At 37.8% G+C, this 24,997-nt stretch overlaps 1 protein-coding gene across 5 annotated transcripts in view; it reads left to right on the forward strand.

Annotated features, from left to right (window-relative positions):
* The first annotated feature begins 400 nt into the window (after nt 1-400).
* Nucleotides 401-24,997, forward strand: part of EML5 (EMAP like 5) — a 174,334-nt gene continuing 149,737 nt past the window's right edge. For all 5 annotated transcript variants that reach the window (XM_032344726.1, XM_032344727.1, XM_032344728.1 and 2 more), the window contains exon 1: nt 401-687. In XM_032344726.1, the coding sequence (XP_032200617.1) occupies nt 491-687 (197 nt within the window). In that variant the 5' untranslated portion in view covers nt 401-490. The remainder of the gene's footprint in view (nt 688-24,997) is intronic.

Genomic DNA, 24,997 nt, shown 5'->3' on the forward strand with positions numbered 1-24,997 from the left:
GGCCACGCGAGACCGCGCCGCCGCTTTTTTCGGTCCGGGGATGCGCGGCGCGAGCGCGCGGGGCTGAGGGACTGGGACGAGGCCGCGGCCGGACGCGAACGCCGCAGGTGACCGGGGCGGGGAGCCGGTTGCGCCGGCGGTGGCTTACGAGTGGAGGCGGGGGGCGGGACCTCGCTCGGCTCGGCTCAAAGCCTGGGCGCTGCGGGCCGCGGAGACGAGCCGAGGCGGACGCAGGGCGTGCGGCATCTCACTTGACGGCCGGCGGCGTCCGCGGCCCTCAGCATGTTTCGCGAGGCGAGGGTTCTCCTCCCGCCCGTGGGCTGAGGCGGCGGCGGCGGCCAGAAGAGGCGACATGCACCTGCCCGGCGCGGCTTAGAGGACGCGGCAGGCGGGAAGTCCCGGCCGCCAGCGGGAGGGCTGTTTTCGCGGGGCCGCGGCCGCCTGTCGCCGCCGCGGGCCCGAGCTGGAGCGGCGGGGTGGGCGCCCCGACATGGCGGCTCGGAGCGCCCCGAACTGCCACCTGCGGCTCGAGTGGGTGTACGGCTACCGGGGCCACCAGTGCCGCAACAACCTCTACTACACGGCGGCCAAGGAGATCGTGTACTTCGTGGCGGGCGTCGGCGTGGTGTACAGCCCGCGGGAGCATCGACAGAAGTTCTACCGGGGCCACAGCGACGACATCATCAGGTACGGGGTGGGGGGGGGGGCGGGGGCGGCCGTCAGCCCCGCGAACCGCTCGCGGAGTTGGCACTTGCGCGTCCTTCTGGGTGCCTGCCCTGACCCGCTCCTGCAGGGAGCATCGCCCCAGACAGAAACCCGCCAGTGTCTTGTCCCGGATCCACCCTGGTGACACCCGACAAACGCCTTTCCCCGTGTTCTAGAGTCTCCGTGTTCTAGAGTCTCTCCGTCGGGTCGGTGCGGTGACACCTGGGCGTTCGGTTTTATGGCTTTGTGCCCCCTTCCTCCTCCAGATTTATGAAAACTGCAAAAAAGGTTATTTTGGTAGCAGTTTATTCCTTTAAATCCCGCCAGAGATTTCTTATTAAACGAGTTCTTTAAAGCACCAAGGTGGAGATCCTTTGCCTAATAGGAAACTGACAAAAATACTGCAAGCTCTAAAATTCTAGGTCTTGGGAAGCGCGCGCAGGTGGCAGCCTGGAGGGCACTCACCTCGTGGCCATAATAATGAGTTCAGATTTCACTGCCTACTGTTATCAGCAGACAGAAAAGAAACCCCTGCAGCCTTCAGGTGATTCATTGGAAATTAACAATTTGCACGCCTGAGGGCACTTTGGTGTGGAGGGTTTAATCTGAAGAAGCAGCTAAAAGTGATGACCACTGATTTCTAATTCTCTAGTTTTTGTTTTTTTCCCGAAAGTACTCCTAATAAGTTCAGTTTTGTGCTTTTTATTTAACCCCCCCCATATTAATTATTCTTTGGGCATTACCTTAAAATTGGTGTGAGTGCTTGTTTACATTTTAGTGAGCGGTATATTTGAAATTTAATTTCCAATCAGTGTCTCAGCGGAACTTTTTTGACAAATAAAGTGAAAAGCTGCAGAAATGATTCTAGGCCATTGATTATGTTTCAAGCACAACATTTTTGTCCTTGACAGAAGGAGAATATATTTAAAAACATTTTGAGAACATGTTTGTGTGCTGCTTCTGGGTTTTTAACAGAGATACCATGATTTGACTTGGTTGCTCAGTCTTCATTTATGTTCCACAGGATTTAAATTGGGCATTTCAAGTCCAATATCTTCGTTTGATATCTTGTAGGCAAGATGCTCTGGTATTTACATTTTGTAAATAACATAGTAGTTCTAGTTTGTGGGGTCTCTATAGAACTCTGGTCTTTTAAAAGGGAGAAGGAAACCTAAAGGTAGAGCAAAATGAGTAAAGATAAGGAGAGCAAAACCTGAGATTATGGTGTTTTTGTTGGTTGGTTTTTATTCATTCACTCCAAGAGTTGAATTTACCCCAATTCTTTGTCTTTTTCCCTAGTCATTTACAGTTTCTCTCTCCTTTTCCTTGTGTTAGGTCTCCCTCACTAAAACAGGGGAGAGTAGTTTTACTTAGTTGAAGCTGCTGTGACTGAAGCCCTCTTCCAGATACTAGCTGTTAGGTTGAATTCAGTAGGCGGGGTATGTGTGAACAATTTCGAAGTGTTCTCCTGGTGCACTTCTATTGTTTTTTATTCCTTGGTAGTGGAGAGCAGTGTAGTCCTGATATTTTCTGTATCAAATATGATGTATTTGATGGGATAAATTATGTTTTGTTTATTCTTCCAGCAGCAATTAAAGCTATATGTTATTGTGTTTTAGTAAACAGGAAGGAAGGTAATGCTTTTGTCTTTTTTTGGTATATAGAGTTGCGCAGCCCAAACATATATCTCAAAATGACAAACTACTCTAATTTTTGCCGTAATTGGATACATGGTTATGATTTTATGCAAAAGTTCATCCTTAAAGTAATCTATAACAAAAAGATTTCTCAAAACATTGCATTGGGGTAGTGAAATCTGTATCATGTAGCATCTTGAAATTAGTGGCATGTATTAGATACAGTGCTGAGATTGTAACTTAAAAATCAGTGAAAGAGCTCTGGAAATTTTATTTCAGACAATATTGACACAGATCATTCTTGTTTGTGAAATTGATCTAATTTTTAAACATTTCAATTTTTGTCAATTTAGTGTTTGAGATGTAAGTATAGAAACTACTCCAGTAACTTTTCAATTATGTCACAACAAAAAATGTAATACTTATAAATGTGATACATGCTGGAAAATAATGTTACTGTAATGTTAGCTTTAGTAATAAAAAGTCAATCCTATTTTTATCGTGTTTTGTTTCCATATTTTGTTGAAACTTACATAGAATTTATTGGTCAAATATGACAGTCTGGGGCTAAGATTATTCCAGAATGAGAAGATTGTTGGCCTAAGGTTTTGAAAATGTAGGTGCTATATTGAATGTAAAGACTGTCATTTGCTTACCAGTTCTTCTGTCATCTTACTGCATCTCGTATGGCCAATAGTGGTGCCACCTGACTTGTCTTACCATTTTGTGTTGCTTGTGGTTGTCTTATTTTTGCTATCTATCTATACATACTTCTCTAGTAATTTATCCTTTAGTTTTATTTATTTCAGTACTACAGAATCATGTAAGAATTCATTCTACAGTCAGAAATAATAGAGGAATTTTAGGGTCAATTTTTCTTTCTTTCTTTCTTTTTTTTTGTGTGTGTGTGTCAAGTTACTGATAAAATTCTCCAGCTTTTAAGTGTTTATTACAGGTTTAAATTATAAAATAAATTATGAAAGTCTAGACTACTGGTTTTAGTACAAGATGCACATCTATAGCTTGGTCGGTATTTTGAAACTTTTCTCAGTTGTCTTCCCAAAGGGTGCATTAACTTAAAAAAAAATTTTTTTTTAAAAGTAGGTTCCATGCCCAATGTGCAGGCCAGTGGTGGGTTTGAACTCAAAACCCTGAGATCAGGACCTGAGCTGAGATCAAGAGTCAGACACTTCACCAGCTAAACCACCCAGGCACCCCTAAAATTTACTTTTCTAGTTATGTCCCAACACTTTTTTGTCAAGTTCATTCTTGAAGTGGTGTATATTATTGGCCATTTTCAAATCATTTATCACTAGTGAGGACCACTGATGGTGGTCAAGCTATAGTTAGCTTGGTACATTTTGGTACCTGACTCTGGTATCCTTATGCAAGTGAACCTCCGTATTGTGCCTGTGCCCATTGTTTCTGTATTTTCTAGGTATAGAGTTGTTGTTTTAAGATTTTATTTATTTGAGAGAGAGCACACATGTGTGGGGGGCACAGAGTCATAGGGACAAACAGACTCCCTGCTGAACACAGAACCCGAGGGGCGCTCCATCCCAGGACCCTGAAATCAAGAGTCACATGCTTATCCTAAACAACTGAGTCATCCAGGTGCCCACCCCTCCTTTTTTTTCTAAACATGATAAAAGTATCTCACAAGTTAGTGATGAGCCTAAATTATATAATGCCTCTGAGACACTTTGGGAAGCATACCATATTAGATGGTTGCAGGTTAGAATGATGATAATCATTGCTTCTGGTTGGGACTTTTTTTCTTAGACAAAATGGAATTATAGTAGCTTTTTTCTTCAATTGTGGTAGGTAGTGTTCTTAAGAAAGAAAACTGATCAACTGACCGGAGAGAATCTGGTGAGTGAGGAGAAGCCTGGCCTTGTGGCTTTTCCTCCCCAGCCATGGCTGAGCTGGGGACTCTGATGGATTCAGTGGGGCGGGTGGGGGGGGGGGCGGGAAACAAAACTGATCAAACTTCATTGCAATCTAGTAAAAGTGGTTTTTAACAGCTCTATTTATGGTATAGGAATTGAATTATATGAGTCAAATTATAGTTGGAAAAGCAATTCAGAATGTTGATCTTATGGTTGGTCAATATTTTTTTGTGTTTGTATGGGTTCAAGGTGCAACTTTTTAAGGTCTGGAAGGAATTACTGCATATCTACTTGTTGTCTACTTGTGTTTTCAGTTATATGGCCAGTATTTCCCATAACTGGCCGATCATCAGAATTGTTTAAAGAGCTTCTTGCCGTGCTCGCTTCGGCAGCACATATACTAAAGAGCTTCTTGCCAATTTTTTAGACTTTTCCTCAGGTGCACTAAGTCGGAATCCTCTAGGATTGAAGTCCAGAAATATATATTTTTTTAATTGCTCTAGATGATTCTGTTTGGGAAGCTCACTGTCAATCTGTATCCCAAAACATGCATGTGTAGAATTCTTTACATAAGCAGTTTGAGGAATGGATGTAAACCTCCCTTGAAACCTAATATCATAATTTTCTTAAGCACTGTGTAATATCTAGAAGCAGTACTTCCAAAAATATTAGCATATATACAGATTTAGTAAAATGTCCCTATGTTTAAGTTACTAGAATTTGGTAAGCTTAACTTTCACAGACTATATAATGATTGTATTCTGTAAGATTTCATCTTATGTGTTTGGATATCAAAATATTTATTATTTGTTTTATAAATACTGCATAGTTTAAGGGATAAAATTAGAAGATGTTTTCAGGGAGAGGTAGGAATTATCTGGAATAACAGTTCAAGTTGTCATAAGTGTAAATTAAATGTATCTTTTTTTTAAAAAAAGATTTTATTTTATTTATTTGACAGAGAGTGAGAGATCACAAGTAGGCAGAGAAGCAGGCAGAGAACGAGGGGGAGGCAGGCTCCCCATGGAGCAGAAAGCCCAATGCGGGCTCAATCTCAGGATCCTGAGATCACGACCCGAGGTGAAGGCAGAGACTTAACCCATTGAGCCACCCAGGCACCCCTAAATGTATCTTTATTAAGGGAAATGTCAGGTTTTTAGATTTCCATTATAATAACTACTATTGTTTTATAATGTCTCCTTGAATATGAAGGGAACTAATGAAATATATTTTAGATATAAATGAAGGAAAATGTAGAATAATAAGTTCTTAGAACCATTAAGAACTTACTGTTCAAGGCCTTTTCACACCTGAAGGAAATACAGGTTTCCTCGTTGAGAGGAACAGACGTTGAGAGTAGCATGTCCTCATGAAACTTTAAAAAAAAAAATTTTTTTTAAATTTATTTAACAGAGAGAGATCACAAGTAGGCGGAGAGGCAAGCAGAGGGGCGGCGGGGGAGCAGGATCCCTGCTCAGCAGAGAGCCCAATGTGGGGCTCGATCCCAGGACCCTGGGACCATGACCTGAGCCGAAGGCAGAGGCTTAACCCACTGAGCCACCCAGGCGCCCCGAAACTTTTTAAAGCCAAAATGGTGTAAAGCAAAGAAGCAATTACCATTAATCATATAGAAATTTTTTTGTACATTCTTTCACCCAAAAAATAACTTCTCTTAGCTTTTCTGATACCTTAGGATACATATTGCTAATGGATGCACAAATTAAATTGAAATCTAAAGTGCACATGGTCACAGACACACTTCAAAACTATGACGGCTTGATGCTGAGAGGCTGAATGTAGTTCCAAGCAAGGAGCTTTGGGGGGCCGCTCTCCCTGCTTGGGGTATATGCTCTGTGACAGCTTGCAGTAAAAGAAATGCTATTTCTGCTTTTTACCTTTTTTTGGTGAAAGCTAAATTCCTTTTCAGGTTCCTGTCATTTAGTGAAAACAGGTTCTAAAGTAGGTCTTTAGTAAAGCAGGGTGGCGTGATGAATTTTCAAAAAAAAAAATGGGAGATACCTATATTTATTGAGCATTACCTTCCTGTAAGGGTCCTGCCTGAAAATATTATGAGTATAAAGATACAATCAGTCAAGTGAAGAATTACTTAGGATACTATGTGTACTAGGGATAGCGCTGGTATACCTGTAATCTGGTATGTACATGGGGACATAACAGTTCACAACGATGTTTCTTAGTGAATATAGTACTTTAACTGGGTTTTTAAGGAAAACTGGAGGACATGTCATCAAAAGAATGAATGAAGGTATAGCATCCTGGGAAGGTATAGCATTGTATGCAGTGGTCTCATGAACAAGAAATATATTATCTGGTATATATATATTGTTAAGAGAGAATATTTGGGGGCGCCTGGGTGGCTCAGTGGGTTAGGGCCTCTGCCTTCAGCTCAGGTCACGATCCCAGCGTCCTGGGATCAAGCCCCACATCGGGCTCTCTGCTCAGTGGGGAGCCTGCTTCCCTTCCTCTTTCTCTGCTTGCCTCTCTTCCTACTTGTGATCTCTGTTTATCAAATGAATAAATAAAATTTAAAAAAAAGAGAGAGAATATTTGGAAGAATTATTTGTACTCACTATCTTCAGTTTTGTTTTGTTTTGTTTTTTAGGATTTATCCATTTTATAGAGAGTGTGAGCGGGAGGGATGGAGGGAGAGGGAGAGAGAATCTCAAGCAGACTCCATGCTGAGTGCAGAGCCCAATGCGGGTTTCGGTCTCACGATGCCAAGATCACGACCTGAGCTGAAACCATGAGGCAGGTCATCAACTGACTGGGCCGCCCAGATGCCCCTTCAGTTCTTTTTCTCCCATTCAGTCCTTTCTGTTTCTGTCCCTTCAGTCTTTCTGTTTTACCATAGCAGCTCTTGTCAAGGTCACCAGTTATCTCCACATTGCCACATCCATTGATCAACTCTCTGTTCTCATCTTTTTTTATTTACTTGCCACAGTCGGTTACTCTGACTTTCTTCAGACACTTTCTTTGGTGGCATTTGGGAGACATCTTAGCATAGAAATGGGTATTTCATATTCTTTCAGTAAGTATTTATTGAGTACCTATTATTTACCAGGGACTAATCTTAGCATTAGAGATACAGCAGTGAACCAAACAGATGAAATTCTTTACCCTCTTGGAATTTATATCTACTGGGGGAAGATATAGAATAAACAAGAAATATATTATCTGGTATATATATATTATATACAATATGTGTATACAGTACATACTTCATATGTACTATATACATATGTTATATACAAATGTATAGGATATAGTATATATATTAGATGGTATTTATATATAATTATAATGTGTTTGAATAGTGCAGGACTTAGGGGCACTGACTCCCCCATGCAGTTGAAAACCTGCATATAACTTGACTTTCTCAGAAATTAACTAATAGCCTGCTATTGAACAGAAGCCTTAGCAATACCATAAACAATTGATTAATATATATTTTGTATGTTGTATGTACTTTATACTATATAATTACAATAAAGTAAGGTAAGAGAAAAGGTTTTTAAAATCCTAAGGAAGGGGGCCTGGGTGGCTCAGTCAATTAAGTGTCTGCCTTTGGCTCAGGTCATGATCTCAGGGCCCTGGGATTGGGCCCCCACTTCTGTCTCTCTCTCAGATAAATAGATAAAATCTTTAAAAAGTATATTTTAAAAAAAATCCTAAGGAAAAGAAAATACACTTAAAGTCTTATAATATACTGACTGAAAAAAAATCTCCATATAAGTGGATCAAGGGCCAACTGTATATATTGTGTATAAGGGCTAAAAAAAAAAAAAAAAGAAAGTGAGGTAGAGACTAGAAACTATTGGAAAGAGTTTAGATAGGATAGTCAAGAAGGCCTCACTGTAAAGTATAGCACTTGAGTAGAGACTTGGAGATAAGGGAATGTGTTGCTGTGTGGGTATTTTAAAGGAAGGACATTTCAAACAAAGGAATTATCATGTGCAAAAGCCCTGAAGTGGAATGCTCAGGAGTGAGGCAAAGTCAGAAAGTGAGTGTGGTTGGAGTGCAGTGAATTTGAGTGATATTAGTAAGAAATGAGGTCTGCTGAAGTAGTGGTTGTGGGGCAGATTGCATAGGACTTCCTGGGCTGTGAGGATTTTATTTTAGTCTTCTCATTTGAGATTGGAAGTTACTGGAATACTTTAATCAAGTTAACGACATAATTTGACTTAATGGTTTATCAAGGTCACTCTGGCTCCAAGGTTCAGAACAGACAGGGAGAGGGGCAAGATGGGAAAAGACTGCTGGAATAATCTAGTGAAGAGATATGGGTGACTTGTGCCAGAATGCTAACAGTGCAGGTAGTAAGAAAAGGTCAGCTATATTTCGAAGATAGAGACAACATGATTTGCTTATGGATCAGATATAACTTGTGATAGGTCAGTGATAATCACGTTTTTGGCTGAAACAACTGAAAGCATGGAATTGATAATTACTGAACTGGGAAAGACTGTGGGAAGGGAAAATTTTATGTTTTGGGAGAAAAGACCATGAATTCTGTTTTAGAAGTGTTAAATATGAGATACTAATCATCAAATGGAGTTGTAAATTAGGCAGTTGAACATATGTGTCTGTGATTCAGGGGAGCAGTCTAGGCTGCTATAAATTTAGGTGTTATTAGTATGTAGATAATATTTAATAAAGCCATGAAGTCACTGAGGGATTAAGTATAGATGGAGAAAAGATCTAAAAAAAAAAAAAATGGATTCATGTGGCACTCCAACATTTGAATGTATAACTTGAAAAAGAACTGATTAAAAAAATGTGACCAGAGAGGCAGGAGAAAAACCAAGAGGGTGTGGGGTCATGGAAGTCAAATGAAGGGAGTATTTCAAGAGAAGGAAGTGATTAGGTATAACAAGTAAGATGTGAAGAATGCAGTACCTTAGTGGAGATGTTAGCTATTTTACAATAATTACATTCTAATCACAAGACTTTCCAGGAGACTGTGTATATCCAGATGATTGCTGGAACAGGGATGAGCAGGAAGTCAAAATGAGTCACTTCATTATTAGTATACAAAACTGGCCTTCTTCAGGATTTTTCCAGCAGCAGCTTTTTTTTGTTTTTGTTTTTACTTTATTTTTCTTTTTTTTAAAGATTTTATTTATTTATTTAACAGAGAGAGATCATAAGTAGACAGGCAGGCAGAGAGAGAGAGAGAAGCAGGCTCCCTGCGGGACTTGATTCCAGGACCCTGAGATCACGACCTGAGCCAAAGGCAGATGCTTAGCCCACTGAGCCACCCAGGCGCCCCTTTCCAGCAGCTTCTAATTTGTGTGCTAGAAGGCACATGACTGTTAGCCCTACCTCCCTGCTACTCAAAGATATGGGCCTCAGAGGAGGTTCGGTATCACCTGGGAGCTCTTTAGAAATGCAGATCTCAAGGTGCCTGAGTGGCTCAGTCGGTTAAGTGTCCAACTCTTGATTTTGGCTCAGGTTATAATCTCGGAGTCATGGAATTGAACCCTGTGTTGAGGCTCCACGCTTAGCAGGGAGTCTGCTTCTCTCCACTTTCTTTCTGGCCGCTCTCTCCTGCACACCGAGCACATGAGTGCGTGCGTGCACGAGTGCGTGCTCTCTCTCAAATCTTTAAAAAAAGAGAGAAAGAAATGCAGATCTCAAACTCCACTGCAGACCTACTGAATTAGACTATATTTTAATATTCTCAGATAATTTGTAAACATAATTTGAAAAACATGCTCTAGATCAGTGATTTTTTTTTAAAGTGTGGTCTTTGAACTAGCAGCATAGTATCATCTAGAAACTATTAGAACTACTAATTCTTAGGCTTCCCCCCAGAACTAATCAGGAACTGTAGATACAGGTAAGACCCAGCAATCCATTTTATTCACTTTCAGGTAATACTGATATAGTCTAATGTTTGAAAACCACTGCTCTAGATTCCTGATTATCAACTGTGGCTATATATTAGAATCATTTAGCAGATAAAAACAAAGCAAACATAATAAAACCACCAATGGCTGAATCTCATCCCTGAAAGTTCTGATTTAATTTGTTTAGGGTAGGTCTTGAGTATAGTTTCTTTGTTGTTGTTTGCTTCTGTTTTAAAATTTTAAGCTTCCTAGATGGTTCTAAGGCAGCCAGGATTGAAAACCACTGCTGTAAATATGGTAGTAATCCATGTTTAGCTGGTGGGCTAGGAAGTCAACCTGAAAAAAATTCAGAGCCTGGTCAAATTTATTCACTTACTATTATGCATTATATAATGATGTGGATAATTTGCTAAGTATTGAAATCCCTTTAAAAACTTCAGACCTCTTGCTTAAGGTCCCCCCATGGTAGATAGCATAAATCTCCATGTTTGAAGATATATTACCAAAAAAAAAAAAAAAGCAATCCTCAACATGTCCTCAGTATGGTTTTCTGTTGATGAATTTGCTCAGTATCATCAGGGACTTAAAACACTAATAGATATCATGCATCATCAGTCCAGGAAAGTGCTCACTCACTGGGCACCTGGACAGTTCACTTAACGTGCAAAATTAATGTGCACGGATGGTATCAAGTGAGGTGTAACTCTGTGCTCTGGGTGATGATTTCAACAGACTCAAATGGTTGCAGTGGGTTTGTCTGAGTAATTTGGACCATGGAGATCCCGATTGTCCATTAATAAATTCCATTTTGAAGCCAGGGTCTGCACTCAGAGATAGACCAAATATGTTAGTATTTGATAAGAAACATAAGTATATCAAAAGGACAGATCCTCTCCACCCTATGAAATTCTAAATTGATGTACTTGCATAGACAGTTCAAATAGCATGCTAGGTTCATGTCCAGTCAGAGAATGATGTGTTTCGTAGGGCTTCAGACTACATATTGCCACTACCCAAGCATAAAGCACCACTAACAGCAGGCAGACAGACTTCAGTCCTAAAGGCCAGCAAATTCTCCTTGCTGGAGAATTTCTGTCTCAATATGGATCAAAATTCAGAGAGCATAGCACTGGCAAGGAGTTACATCTAATCAGCATAAACACACTGCTTAGGCTACAGTAGTATCTATTCTAAGAGGCACATGGCATCACCATATTGGCCAAAGACACCAAGAACTAGTACAAAGGCCTTAATAGTACCTGGATTTCCTACCTGAAGTATTACATTCTGTTGGCCAATGTAATTTAAAGGAGGATTGGATTCTAAATGGTCATGTGAAATACAGTGCCCATCTTATACTGGCTTGTGTATCTAAAGTAGAAAGCATTGGGGAGGGGGGGACTAATTCCTTGGTGTTGGTTGATTGCTAGCATGAGGGAATAAGCATGGGACCAAAGATGGACCTTGCACCCTGGATCTAGCTTTTTTGGTCTGTAGTCAGGCTCAATTTATAACACCACAAAATTCTTAGTTTTTTTTTTCTTCTGAGATGGGCAGCTTATAATGCTGGATTGGCAAATGAGGTTGTGATTGTAGGTGTTGTTAACTCAGATTTCACTCTGAAAACAACATTGTTATTCACAATTGAGGGCAGAATACCTATTTTACTTTAAGTAAGAAGCCGGGGAATATAGGGATAAAACAGACCGATTGGATGTGAAGTGAGAATTCTGGAGTATCATTGCCATGTTATGGATGGCGTTAGCCTCTTGATGGAGCATAAAAAAGTGAGAGGTCTTTGTCATGGATGCTAGAAGCATGGCATGTGGCATAACAGGGAGCACTTAAATGAAAGACCCAGAAATAAATTGATGGCAAAAGAAGTGTACGTAGCCCAGTCCCCACATCAGTTAGATGAACTGAGAGGGACAGTCACCTTGTCAAGGAAATCCTGCCACTCTTCCTGTGAATCATGTATCTACTTCACCTCCCAAGGTGGAACACATCTATTCTTTGCCCCCAATCCATTGGAATCTCTTTTCATCACTATGGGAGGACTGACTTTCTTGGTCAGGAGATACAGTACTAGACACTACTGCTGCTAGTGTAAAAGCTCTCATTATGTTATTCATTTAGTCTATGCAACGTAATTATAGTCACCATAAGCAGTTATTCTAAAGAATTCGCAGTTTTAACTTGATTTTGCTCATGGTATTATTTAAATTAGCCACAGGGTGATGATATAACCAAGTCTACCCACCTCAGAATCCCTGTCTTTATAGATGGTTGATCAGGGAACAAGGCATAATTCCCAGCCAGGAATGGAAAATGAAAGGCCATAGGTGATAACTAACTACAGAGCCCACAGACTAGTCATCCATTATGTGGTTGCAGTGTGACTTTTCTAATTATTAGTTAACCTGTGGACAATGTATTTAACACATAAAACTCTACAGAAGGTGGCTCTACTGGCATGATAGGAATGTTACCTGTAACCTGGATATTAGATTCAGATGACATGCACTTGCAAAGGGCAATTTTTGCAACCATAAAGAGACTACATAGGAGTCTGAAGTTTGACATCATATGGAATGTGAGAGGCTTCATGAACCTCCCCCTCAAAGGGTAGTTGTTATATTTTTTAAAGTAGCAATAATATACTATCAAATACAATTATAGAAAATTGAAAGCTGTAGAAAAATATTTACCTGTGGTCTTGCAATCTGGAAATAATACTACTGTATTTTAGAGATTTCCTTTTAAGTATTTTTTTTTTTTTTTTTTAAGTAAGCTCTGTGCTCAATGTGGGGCTTAAACTCATGACCCTGAGATCAAGAGTCACATTCTCTACTGACTGACCCAGCCAGGAGCCCCTCCCTTAAAGTCTTTTTTTTTTTTTTTTTAAAGAGCTGTTTTAGGCTTATACACCAAAACTGAGAGGAAGGTACCCATTTCCCATATACCTCCTGCCCCACACACGAATAGCCTCCCCATTATCAATATCATTCACCAGAATGGTATACTTTTTACAAAGGATAAACCTGTGTTAACACATCATAATCGCTCAAAATCCATAGTTTACCTTAGGGTTCACTCGTGGTGTTGAACATTCTTTGGGTTTGGACAAATGTGCAGTGACATATGTCTATCATTATACAGTATTTTTGCTGACCTAAAAGTCCTCTGTGCTCTACCTGTATACTCCCTAGCTCCCCCATTCCAACCAGTTGATGTTCCTGCTGTTTCTATAGTTTTGCCTTTTCCAGAAGGTCATATAGTTGGAATAATACAGTATGTAATCTTTTCAAATGGACTTCTTTCACTTAGTAATATTCATTTAAGTTTCCAACCGTGTTTTCTCGGCTTGATAGCTCATTTCCTTTTAGTGCTAAATAATATTCCCTTGTCTGGATGTACCAAGTTCATTTATCCCTTCACCTACTGAAGGGCATCTTGGTTGCTTCCAAGTTTTGGCAATAATGAATAAGGCTCCTGTAAACATCTATGGGCAGGTTTTGGTTAGATAGAAGTTTTTAATTCCTTTGGGTATAAAGGAACACAGTTGCTGGATTGTATGTTAACAGTATGATTAGTTTTGTAAGAAACCACCAAACTTTCTTCCAAAATGGCTGTACCATTTTGCATTCCCACCAGCAATGTATGAAGGTCTCTTTTGCTCATCAGCATCAGCATTTGGCATTGTCAGTGTTCTGAATTTTAATAGGCATGTTCTAATAGGCATGTAGCTCTAATAATAGGCATGTAGTGGTATCATGTTGTGATTTGCATTTCCCTGATGTCATATGATGTGAAGGATCTTTTCATATGCTTATTTGCCATCTGTATATCTTCTTTGATGAGGGGGTCTGTTAAGGTCTTTGGCCTAATTTGTAATTGGGTTGTTTTCTTATTGTTGAGATTTAAGAGGGCTTTGTATGTTTTGGATAACAGTTCTTTATCAGATGTGTCTTTTGCAAATGTTTTCTCCCACACTGTGGCTTGTCTTCAAATGTTCTTGATGTTGTCTTTCACAGAGCAGAAATTTTTTAATGAGGTCGGTTTATCAGTTATTTCTTTCATGTATCCTGTATTTGGTGGTGTACCTAAAAAGGCACCACCATACCTAGATATTTTTCTGTGTTATCTTTTAGGAACTTTATAGTTTTATGTTTTATCTTTAGGTCTATTATCCATTTTGAGTTAAATTTTGTGAAGGACGCTAAGGTCTGTGTTTAGATTCACTTTTTGCATGTAGTTGTCCGGTTCTAGCACTCTTTGTTGAAGAGGGAGACGATCTTTGTATTGCTTTTCCTCCTTTGTCAAATATCAGTTGACTATATTTATGGGGGTCTATTTCTGAGATCTCTGTAAGTGTTGTTGAGTTCCAGTTTTTGTTGAGCAATATACTAGTTAATATGTGGAATGCAGCTTAACTGTAATATTGACTCCAAGAATAACTAGAAAAATACTTATGCTTTCTTTCTCATTAAGAAAACTGGAACCATCCTGGACTCAATCCACATGCCCAGGGTGTAATATAGCAGCCTAATAAGTTGCAGCTCTTGCATTCAAATGTTTCCACCAATGCAACTATATATTGCCAACAACCATTTTCAGAGGCATGACAAGGATATCCTAACAGAGAAGGAACACCAAATTGGGAGTCAGACAGCCTGGGTTCCAGTCCTGACTGTGATTAACTAGAAGGGAAACATTAACCAGAAGATACTGAAGTTGGAGAACTTGCTACGAGTTTACTCTATTTGTTGGCCGTTGTGCAGCTTGGGTCAAAGTACATTTGCACAGTAGAGTCATGTGTTTTCGTCTGCTTTCCTCCTGTGCCCAGCTCAGCTCTAAGCCCAGCTGGCCCTGGAAAGTAGACTCACTCATTGGGGTGGCTTTATCTCAAATAGGCGTCTAGTAACAAAGAAGGCAGCTGAAACTTCTATCAGTTCCTATATTATTTGGTCTGAGATGAAAGTGCCTACAGTCATGAATAGAAATACATTTTGAGCATTCTGTCATTTACAGAGTCTTTATTCCTTATGCTATACTCCAGGCAATAAATCTTTGTGAAGAAAGGAAATTTTAGTTAGTTGCTTAGTAATGCTGATGAATTTGATTACTAGGATGTCTGTATATAATTGGTAAATTAAGGATGCACCATTTTTAAATATTAGCCTAAGGTTTAACTACTTCTGGAAGTGTTAGTAGGTAGAAATAGGAGTTGTGACTCTGGTAGATAATCCAGAATAAATCTTCATGTCACTTAAAAAAAGAATATTGGAGCATCAGAACTTTCAGATTCCAGCAGTACATCCAACTCCTATCTCATATTAATCCTCCAACGTGTGCATGAGATCTTGCCCTTTCTTGCCTGCTCCAGCGATTCTCCTCATTCACCTATATCAGTATTTTTGATGACACTTTTAGATGAATCTTGAAAAGATGAATCTTAAAGACTTCTAGATGAATCTTGAAAAGGCTTTTCAAGAAATGATGTTAAAAATAACCTAATATCCTTGTGGGGGGGGGGAGCGGAATGAACTCAGTTATATCTCACCATATGCAAAATTTAACTCATATTAGATCATATGTCTTAAACATCAAAGAGAACACTATAAAACTGGTACAAAAAAAGTATAGGAAATAGGGCATAAAATGGATGACTTATGAAAAAGAAAATTATAAATTGAACTGGAATAAAATTAAAACTTTTCAAACTTCCAGGTAACCAAAGATAGTGGTGGATGTATAGTAAGTAGCTTTCCAAAATTTCTTCCCTAAACAATGCATAATCATTTCACAAGTATGAAATTTCTATGCAAAGCTATAGCCTTACCATTAAGTAAATAGAGAATACCAAGACTGTAAAATAACTAAGTAAAAAAGAGAAAGAGAAACTCTACTTACAGTTTTGCAAGCTCTTTCCTCTCAACCACTGAGCTCTGCAGGGAGCAAATTAACCTACAAGAACTGTGAAAACAGTATCTTGACTGAATACTGTAAGGATAAAGACAAAAAGAACTATAGGTAAGGGTATAATCTAGTTAGTAAAATTGTTTCTCACAGGGGTAGTGATTCTGAAACAACTATTTATTACACTTAAATAAATAGACTTTAGTTTATTGAAAGCTAATTTCTCACTCTTCGAGGAAGAAGTTATACATAAAGGGAGAAATTCTCAATAAAACTTGTGGTTTTGGATTAGAATCACAGGTATCAATATGAAATCATGGTTTTTAGATGTATACCCACATAGATACAGAATATAGATATATGTATATACATGGATATATATATATATATATAATATATAATTTCCGAGTTCTGTCTATAGCCTAGAAGGAATAACACTCTGTAACAATGACCACATTGATTGCTCCAATCTTGTTCTCTAAATACCATTCTCTAATAAAAGGAATTAGGGCTTCCTGGAGAAGTAGCTAATTATAGGATGGAGCAGGAAAAATTCTAGATGAGCCTTGAATATATTGTGGTGCCTCTAAGTAGACAATTGCAGGGGTGCCTAGGTGGCTCAGTGGGTTAAGCCTCTGCCTTAGGCTCAGGTCACGACCTCAGGGTCCTGGGCTCGAGACCTGCATCGGGCTCTCTGCTCACTGGGGAGTCTGCTTCTCCCTCTCTCTGCCTGCCTCTCTGCCTACTTGTGATCTCTCTGTCAAATAAACAAATAAAATATTAAAAAATAGACAAATGCAAAAGAGCTAGTGGCTTGTTGAAAAAATAAGGGAGCCAACCTGAAGGATCTCCTGAAGGTCACAAATGGAACAATTTGAGCTATAAAACAAATAATGATACTTTTTGAATTTTAACCCATAGAATAAAACAGGAATTGTCAAAAACCAGACTGTGGGCCACCTATTTTTATAAATAAAATTTTATTGGAAAACAAACATGACTATTTCCGCAACTTTTTTTAAAAGATTGATTTATTAGAGAGAGAGAGAGCACACGAGAGAGCAGGAAGGGGCAGAGGAAGAGGGAGAGAGAATCTCAGGCAAATCTCAAATCTGAGGCAAAATCAAGAGTCAGACACCTAATCAACAGAGCTACCTAGGTGTGCCACTGTTTTTGCAATCTTTTTTTTTAATAGTTCTTCTAAGAAGCCCTTTTAGGAATTTTCTTTTTCTTAATTGCCCCAACTCACCACAGAATTCTATTACCACAGATATACTGTGTATCAGTTTATGTACTTTATATGTATCTACTCATAAAAATAGTAAGACCTTCACACAAGGACCAGTTTTTTCAAAACCTCATGAAAGTGATACTGCTCCCAAGTAGAATGCATAGTTTACATATTGTCAGTGGCTGATTTGACATTATAACAGCAGAGTTGAGTAGGTGTAATAGAGGCTGAATGGCATGCAAAGCCCAAAATATTTACTGTCACTTTACAGAAAAAGTTTATTATTGACCTTTGAATTAAAATATCTTTGAATTCAGCTGATAAAAACAATGGATTAACTAAATAAGAGAGAAAAGATCGTTCTTCCTATGGCTAAAATAAAAAAGATAAGAAATGACAAATATTGGTGAGGATGCGGAGAAAAAGGAACACTTGTACACTGTTGGTGGGAACGTACAGCCACTGTGGAAACAATATAGAAGTTCCTCAAAAATTAAAAATAGAAATACCATATTATCCATTAATTCCTAGCAAAGAAAACAAAAACAATAATTCTAAAAGATATATGAAACCCTATATTTATTGCAGCATTATTTACAATAGCCAGTAGAGAAGCAACCTAAGTGTTCATTGATAGATGAATGAATAGAGAAGATGTGGTATATTTGCAGACATACACACTCACATACACAAAATGGAATATCACACGTCCATAAGAAAGGATCTTGCCATTTGCAACAACTTGGATGGACCTAGGAGGCAAAATAAATACTGTATGACTTCATTTGTATGTGGAATCTAAAAAGAAAATGAACAAACAAAAAGCAGAATCAAACCTAAAAATACAAAAACAAACTGATGTTTGCAGAGGGAAAAGTGGTAGAGGGATGGACAAAATAGTGAGGGGGAAGGAGGGATACAGGTTTCCAGTTAGGGACTGAGTAAGTCACGGGAATAAAAGATACAGTATTGGACATATAGTTAATGATACTGTAGTAGTGTTGTATGGTGACAAATGGTAGCTATACTTGTGAGCATAACATAGAGAAGTTGAAAAACTATGTTGTACACATGAAACTAATGTAACATTATGTGTCAAGTATACTCAAAAAAAAAAAAAACTTAAAAAGGTAGGGGTGCCTGGGTGGCTCAGTTGTTTAGGCGTCTGCCTTTGGCTCAGGTCATCATCCTGGGGTCCTGGGTTCAAGCCCCTTGTCGGCCTCTGTGCTCAGTGTTGAGTCTGTTTCTTCTATTTCTCCTCAACTCTTCCCCTTCCTTTGCTTGTTCTCTTTCTCAGATAAACAAAATCTTTAAAAAAATTAAAAAGATATTTCTTCCTATGGTAGAATTCCAATTAATAAATGTAGAAGAAAAGAGTGAAATAAAAGGACCACATAAGTCGAATAGTACAGTAGTAACTGTTTCAGGCAAGGTCTGGTAATAGATGCTAAAATGAATGAAAGCTTGAGGAAAAACAGGATGGAGAGTAGGAGCATAAGCTCAAAGCATCTCTCCTAAAATACATACTGACTGCAAAGAAAAACTTCGTAGTAACTTTATAGTGAAGAAACCCTGAAAACACCATTTTTATATTTTCCAATATAAAAATGGAAGGACAATTCCTTGTCCAAGGAATTGAGGTAAGCATCATCAGTAATAATACATATTGACCTCCTTAATTGATGAACTCCTTCATATGATGCGCTAAGAAGAACAAATAAAAATTTTGTGGTGTATTTGCCAAAAATGCATAATTTCACTCCGATTGTGGGAAAACATGTTACAAGTCCAAACTGGGGGATAGTTTACAAAATAATTGATTAGTATTTTTCAAAAGTGACCATCATGAAAGACAAGGAAAATTAAAGGAACTGTTACAGAGACTGAAGTTGCTAACGAGAAATAGCAACTAAATGCAGCCTGGGATCCTAGATAGGATCTTGAAATTGGAAAAAACCTTAGTGAGAAAACGTGAATTTTGAATAAGTAGTTTAGATGGTGGTATAGTACTAATGTTAATTTCCTCATTCTAGTCATCCTACCAAGGTTAGGTCAGATGTTTATATTAGGACAGTGAGATGAGGGATGTAAGAGAACTGTTTGTACTATTTTTGCAACTTCTTTAATAAATCAAAAGTTCATCCAACATAAAATTTTTTTTAAAAATAAAAATCTTTTGCTCTTTAAAAAGTACCATTAAGAAAATGAAAAGACAGTCCAAAAACTGGGAAGCAAGTTTACAAAACGTATATTTGAGAGAATTGTATCCAGAATATATCAAGAACTCTTACAATGCAGGAATATGATAACAGATTAATTGAAACATAGGCCAAATGCTTTTTGCCCAGAGTCAGACCCAGTTGCAGGAAGTGCATGACAATGTACAGAGGCTCACACTCTGGACTTCCAGTCATAGTTCAGTGAAGAAGAGCCCCTGGGAGATGGAGAGTAGGGGCATTTATAGAGAGCAGGGAGTTCAAGAAGGGGATCTTAAAGAGTTATAGTTGATGTCCCACACTCACTCTTACACTGCATGTGGTTGAAACTAATTTGAAACAGCATCCCAAAGGCTTTGAGAACTAAATTATAATCATCCAGATTTCAGATTAGCCTCTGTGGTGTGTACATGCGGTACTACTACAAAGGGTTTAAAAATTCTAACATTGGAATCACAGAGGGAGAATTGGAACATGTACCCCAAACCTAACTGGATTGCTTGCCTGATGAAACACACACAAAAAATCAACATTCTTTAGAGGTTTTTAAAAGGGCCCAGAATTTATAACACAATATTAAAAATGTCCAGTACATAACCCAAGATTATCACACAAATGTTCCAAGTTCTCAGTGAAGAAGTAGAAGCTGTAAAAAAATGGCATATTTAGAATTAAAAAATATAAAAATGGAAGTAAAGAATTACCTGGTGAACTCAGTATCTGTGTGGTAGACAAATTGTGCCCTCCCCTCCTCCCCAGCGCCTCTCCCCACAAATATATCCACTCCCTAATCTCTAGAATTTGTGAATATATTGTTAAATGTCAAACATGACTTTGAAGATATGATTAACATATGGACCTTAAGAGAGTGTCCTGAATTACCCACTTGGGCCTAATTTAATCATGTGAACCCTTAAAAAATAGATAGCTTTCTCCAGCTGGAATCAGAAGAGATGTAGCAGAAGTCAGAAAGATTCCAAACTTGAGAAGAGACTCATTGTCCCATCACTGGTTTGAAGATGGAGGTGTCAGTATTATGAAAAATGCAGGCAGCCTTAGGGAAGTTGAAGTTCTCAGCTGATAGCCAGCAGGAAAACAAAGGCCTTAGTCCTTTCACCGCTGGGAATTGAATTCAGCCAGTTCTCTGAATGACTTGGAAGCTGATTTATCCTCAGAGACTCCAGTAAGGAATGAAGCTGTGTTAACACCTTGATTTTGGCATGTTGAGACTCTTACTCAGAGAACTCAGCTGTAACTGGATTTCTGCCCTGCAGAATTTTAGCTAATAAATTTGTGTTTGTCAAGATGCTCAACTTGTGGTAATATGTCATAGCAGCGTAGGAAACAGTCTGGAATATATTTTCACCCTTTTCACAAACTAATACGTTAGACTTTTATTGTTTCTTGGATGTCAGTGCAGTCATGAAATACATGGTTCAGAGATAAAGAACTTTATTACTCATGGCACAGCAGATAGCAGGAGTCAATAATAACATAATTTACATTCTTTTCACATGCCTTTGGAATTTTACCAGCAGTATAGGTCATATCCTATAAAACAAACCTCAATAAACTTAAAAGAATTGAAATTATATAAAATATGTTTTCTAAACATAATGAAGTATAAATCATTAACTTAGAGAAAACAGGGAAATCAGAATATTTTAAAGCGAATAAAAATGAAAACATATCAAAATGTGTGAAAATCGACTGCATACCAAGAACAAAAAGATGGAAGTTACTAGTATTCATCAAGCTATCACTGCAGACCTAAAGACATTAAAAGGATAATAAGGGAATACTATGAACAACTATACATAGAGCTATTTGACAACTTAGATGACATGCACTATTCCTTTGAAAGATTCAAGCTATTATAGCTTACCAAGAAGAATAGGTAACATGAATAACCCTCTATTTATTAAAATAATTGGATTTGTAGTTTGAAACATTTCGAAAAAGAAAGCCCCAAGTACAAATGGTTTCACTAATAATTCTGCCAAACATTTAAAGAGGGAATAATACCAATTCCACATAGCTCTTACTGACAGTAGATGAGGAGAGAATACTTCCAACTCATTTTATGAGACTGGCTTTACTTTAATATGAAGTCCAGACAAAGGCATTAGAAGAAGAGGAAATTACAGACCACTATTCCTCGTTAACATAGATGTAAAAATTCTCAATAAACTAATCAAATAAAATCCATCAATAGAATAATACCTTGTGACCAAGGGGTTCATTTCAGGAATATAGGGTGAGTTCAATATTTGAAAACTAATCAAGTCAACTCCCTGTATTAAGAGACTAAAGAAGGAAAATCATGATCTTCTCAACAAATGCAGGAAAATAATTTGACAAAACTCAACATCTGTTCATGTATTTTAAAATGCATAGCAAACTAAGAATAGAAGGCTACTTCCTTAACTGTATAAGCATCTATAAAAAGCCTACAACTAACATTATGCTTACTGGTGAGAGACTGAATGTTTTCCTTATAAGACCAGGAGAAAGATAAGGATGTCCTCTCTTTCCTCTCCTAATTCAACATTGTACTGGAAGACTAGCCAGTGCAATAAGGCAAGAAATACAAATAAAAGACTTAGAGGAAAGGAAGAAATAACTATTCCTAGATAATTTGCTTACATAGAAATTTCCAAATAATTTATAGCACTCACACACTACTCCTAAAAGTAGTAAGTGAATTTACCAAGGTCATAAGATACAAGGTCAATATGCAAAAATCTGTTGTATTTCTGCACACTGGAAACGGAAACTAAAAAACAGTACCATTTATAAGAACTCAAAAACCAATCTTGCATAAATTTAACAAAATCTATGCAGTTTTTGTATACTAAAAACTATAAAATGAAGCTGGAAAAACAAAACAGAGAACTTAAGAATGGAGTATATATATAATGTTCATGGACTGGAAGACTTAATGTAGTAAAGATGTCAGTTTTTCATAGATTGATTTATAGAGTTTATTTAATCCCAGTCCCAACAGGGTATTTAGGATATATAAACTGATTCTAAACTTATAGGGAAGATAAAGCAATTGGAATATCCAGAACAATTTAGAAAAGGAATGAAGATGGAAGACTCAAAGTACTTAATTTTAAGGATTATTATAAAGCAACAGTAATTTGACCATATGATATTAGTGACATGATAGATACATTGATTAGTGGAACAAAATTATAAGGTACATTTTATGACAAATTAACATAGTCAATTGATATTTGACAAAGGTACATGAACAATTCAGTTGAGAAAAGAGTGTTTTTTTTTTTTTTTAAGATTTTTATGTATTGATTTGATAGAGATCACAAGTAGGCAGAGGGGGAGGGGTGAGCGGGCTCTCTGCTGAGCAGAGATCCTGATGCGGGGCTTGATTCCAGGACCCTGAGATCATGACCTGAGCTGAAGGCAGAGGTGTAACCCACTGAGCCACCCAGGCGCCCCAAAGAGTATTTTCAATCAATGGTGCTGGAATATTTGGACATCCATATGAAAAAATAAGCAGTTACACCTTATACAAAACTGACCCAAAATGGATGGTAGATTTAAATGTGAAACATAAAACTACAAAGATTTTAGAAGGAGACTTAAGAGCAAATCTATATTACCTTTGGTTGTGCAAAGGCATGGTGTATAAAAAAAATATGAAATGTACTTCATAAAAATAAAAGTTTGCTCTGTGAAAGAAACCGTTATGAGAAGGAAAAGAAAAGCTTCAGCCCGAGAGAAAATATTTGCAAATCACATGTTGGACAAAGGGATTTGTGTTGAGAATACATAAATTAATTTTAAAACTCAAAAGTATGAAGACAACCCAATTAAGATGGCTAGAAGACTTGATCGGATTGTAAGAAACATTAGTCAATATTATTCATCAGGAAAATTCAAATAAAAAAGATTGACCCCAAGTATTAGTGAGAATGTGGAGCAACTAGAAATTGCATACTTTTGGGGTATATCACATGGCACAAGCACTTTGAGAAATTGGTGGTTTCTTATAAATCTAAACATGTACCTACCCTATCCTCCTTTCTGTCTTAATGAATTTTCTTATTCTGTACATTTCATCAAAATGGATTCATATAATATGTGGCCCTTATATATCTGTCTTCTTTAATGTATATGCTTTCAAGGTTTGTTCATGTTGTAACATATGTCAGGATTTTATTCCTTTTTATTGCCAAATAATAATTCATTGCATAGATATATGCCACGTTTTATCCATTCTTCAACTGAGGAACTTTTTGGTTGTTTTCACTTTCTGGCTATTATGAGTAATGTTAGAGTATATAAGTTTTGTAAAGACATATGTTTCCAGGGTGCCTGGGTGGCTCAGTCATTAAGTGTCTGCCTTCAGCTCAGGTCATGATCCCAGAGTCCTGGGATCAAGCCCCACACTGGGCTCCTTGCTCCGCGGGAAGCCTGCCTTTCCCTCTTCCACTCCCCCTGCTTGTGTTCCTTCTCTCACTATTGTCTCTTTCTGTCAAATAAATAAATCAAATCTTACAAAAAAAAAAAAAACCCAAACCATAGGTTTCCATTACTTGGGAATTTAGAAGTAGAATTACTAGATCATAAGATAACGCTATGTTTAGCTTTTGAGGAATTGCCAAACCATTTCTGGGAGGGGCTGTATAATTTTACAGTCCCACAGCAATATTTGAAAGTTATGTTTCCTCCATATCCTTGCCAGTACTTGGCATAATATAAATTATATATATTTTACATGCACAAATATTATATATGTGTGTATATATATATATTGTGTGTATGTGTATACCTACACACACATCCATACTGTCTTTTCAGTCATGGAAGTGGTATATCATTGAGATTTAGATTTGCATTTTCCTACTGGCTAATGACATTGAGCATCTTTTCATGTGCTTTTTGTCTGTCTTCCTTGGGGAGATGTTTATTCAAATCCTTTGTCCATTTAAAAAATGGGGTTATTTATGGTTTTATTGTTGAGTTCTTTATATATTATAGATATAAGTCCCTTATCAAATCTTTGCAATTATGTTCTCACATTCTGTGTGTTTTGTTTTCTTATTTTTGATAGCTGTCCTTTGGAACATAAAAATTTATTTTGGAGGCACTTGGTGGCTCATTTGGTTAAGTATTTGCGTGCTGCTTGGGTCATGGTCCTAGAGTCCTGGGATCAAGCCCTACATCACTCTCTGCTCAGTGGGGCTTCTCTCTGTCCCTCTGTGCTCTCTTGTTCATACTCTCTCTCAAATAAATAAAAACCTTTTTTCAAAACAGTTTTTAATTTTGATGAAACCCATTTTATTTTATTTTTTTGTTGCTTCTGTTTTTGGTGTCCTATCTAAGAAACCCTTATTTTATCTGAGGCCGGTAAGATTTATGTTTTCTTCTAAGAATTTTATTATTTTAGCTTTCACATTTTGAATTTTGAATTTTTGTATGTAGTTTAAAGTATGGGTCTAGATTTTTTGTTTTGCATTGTGGATATTCAGATGTCCTAGCACCATCATCTTCCTTTGAA

Source organism: Mustela erminea, chromosome 5, assembly GCF_009829155.1.
Source record: "Mustela erminea isolate mMusErm1 chromosome 5, mMusErm1.Pri, whole genome shotgun sequence".
NCBI lineage: Eukaryota > Metazoa > Chordata > Mammalia > Carnivora > Mustelidae > Mustela > Mustela erminea.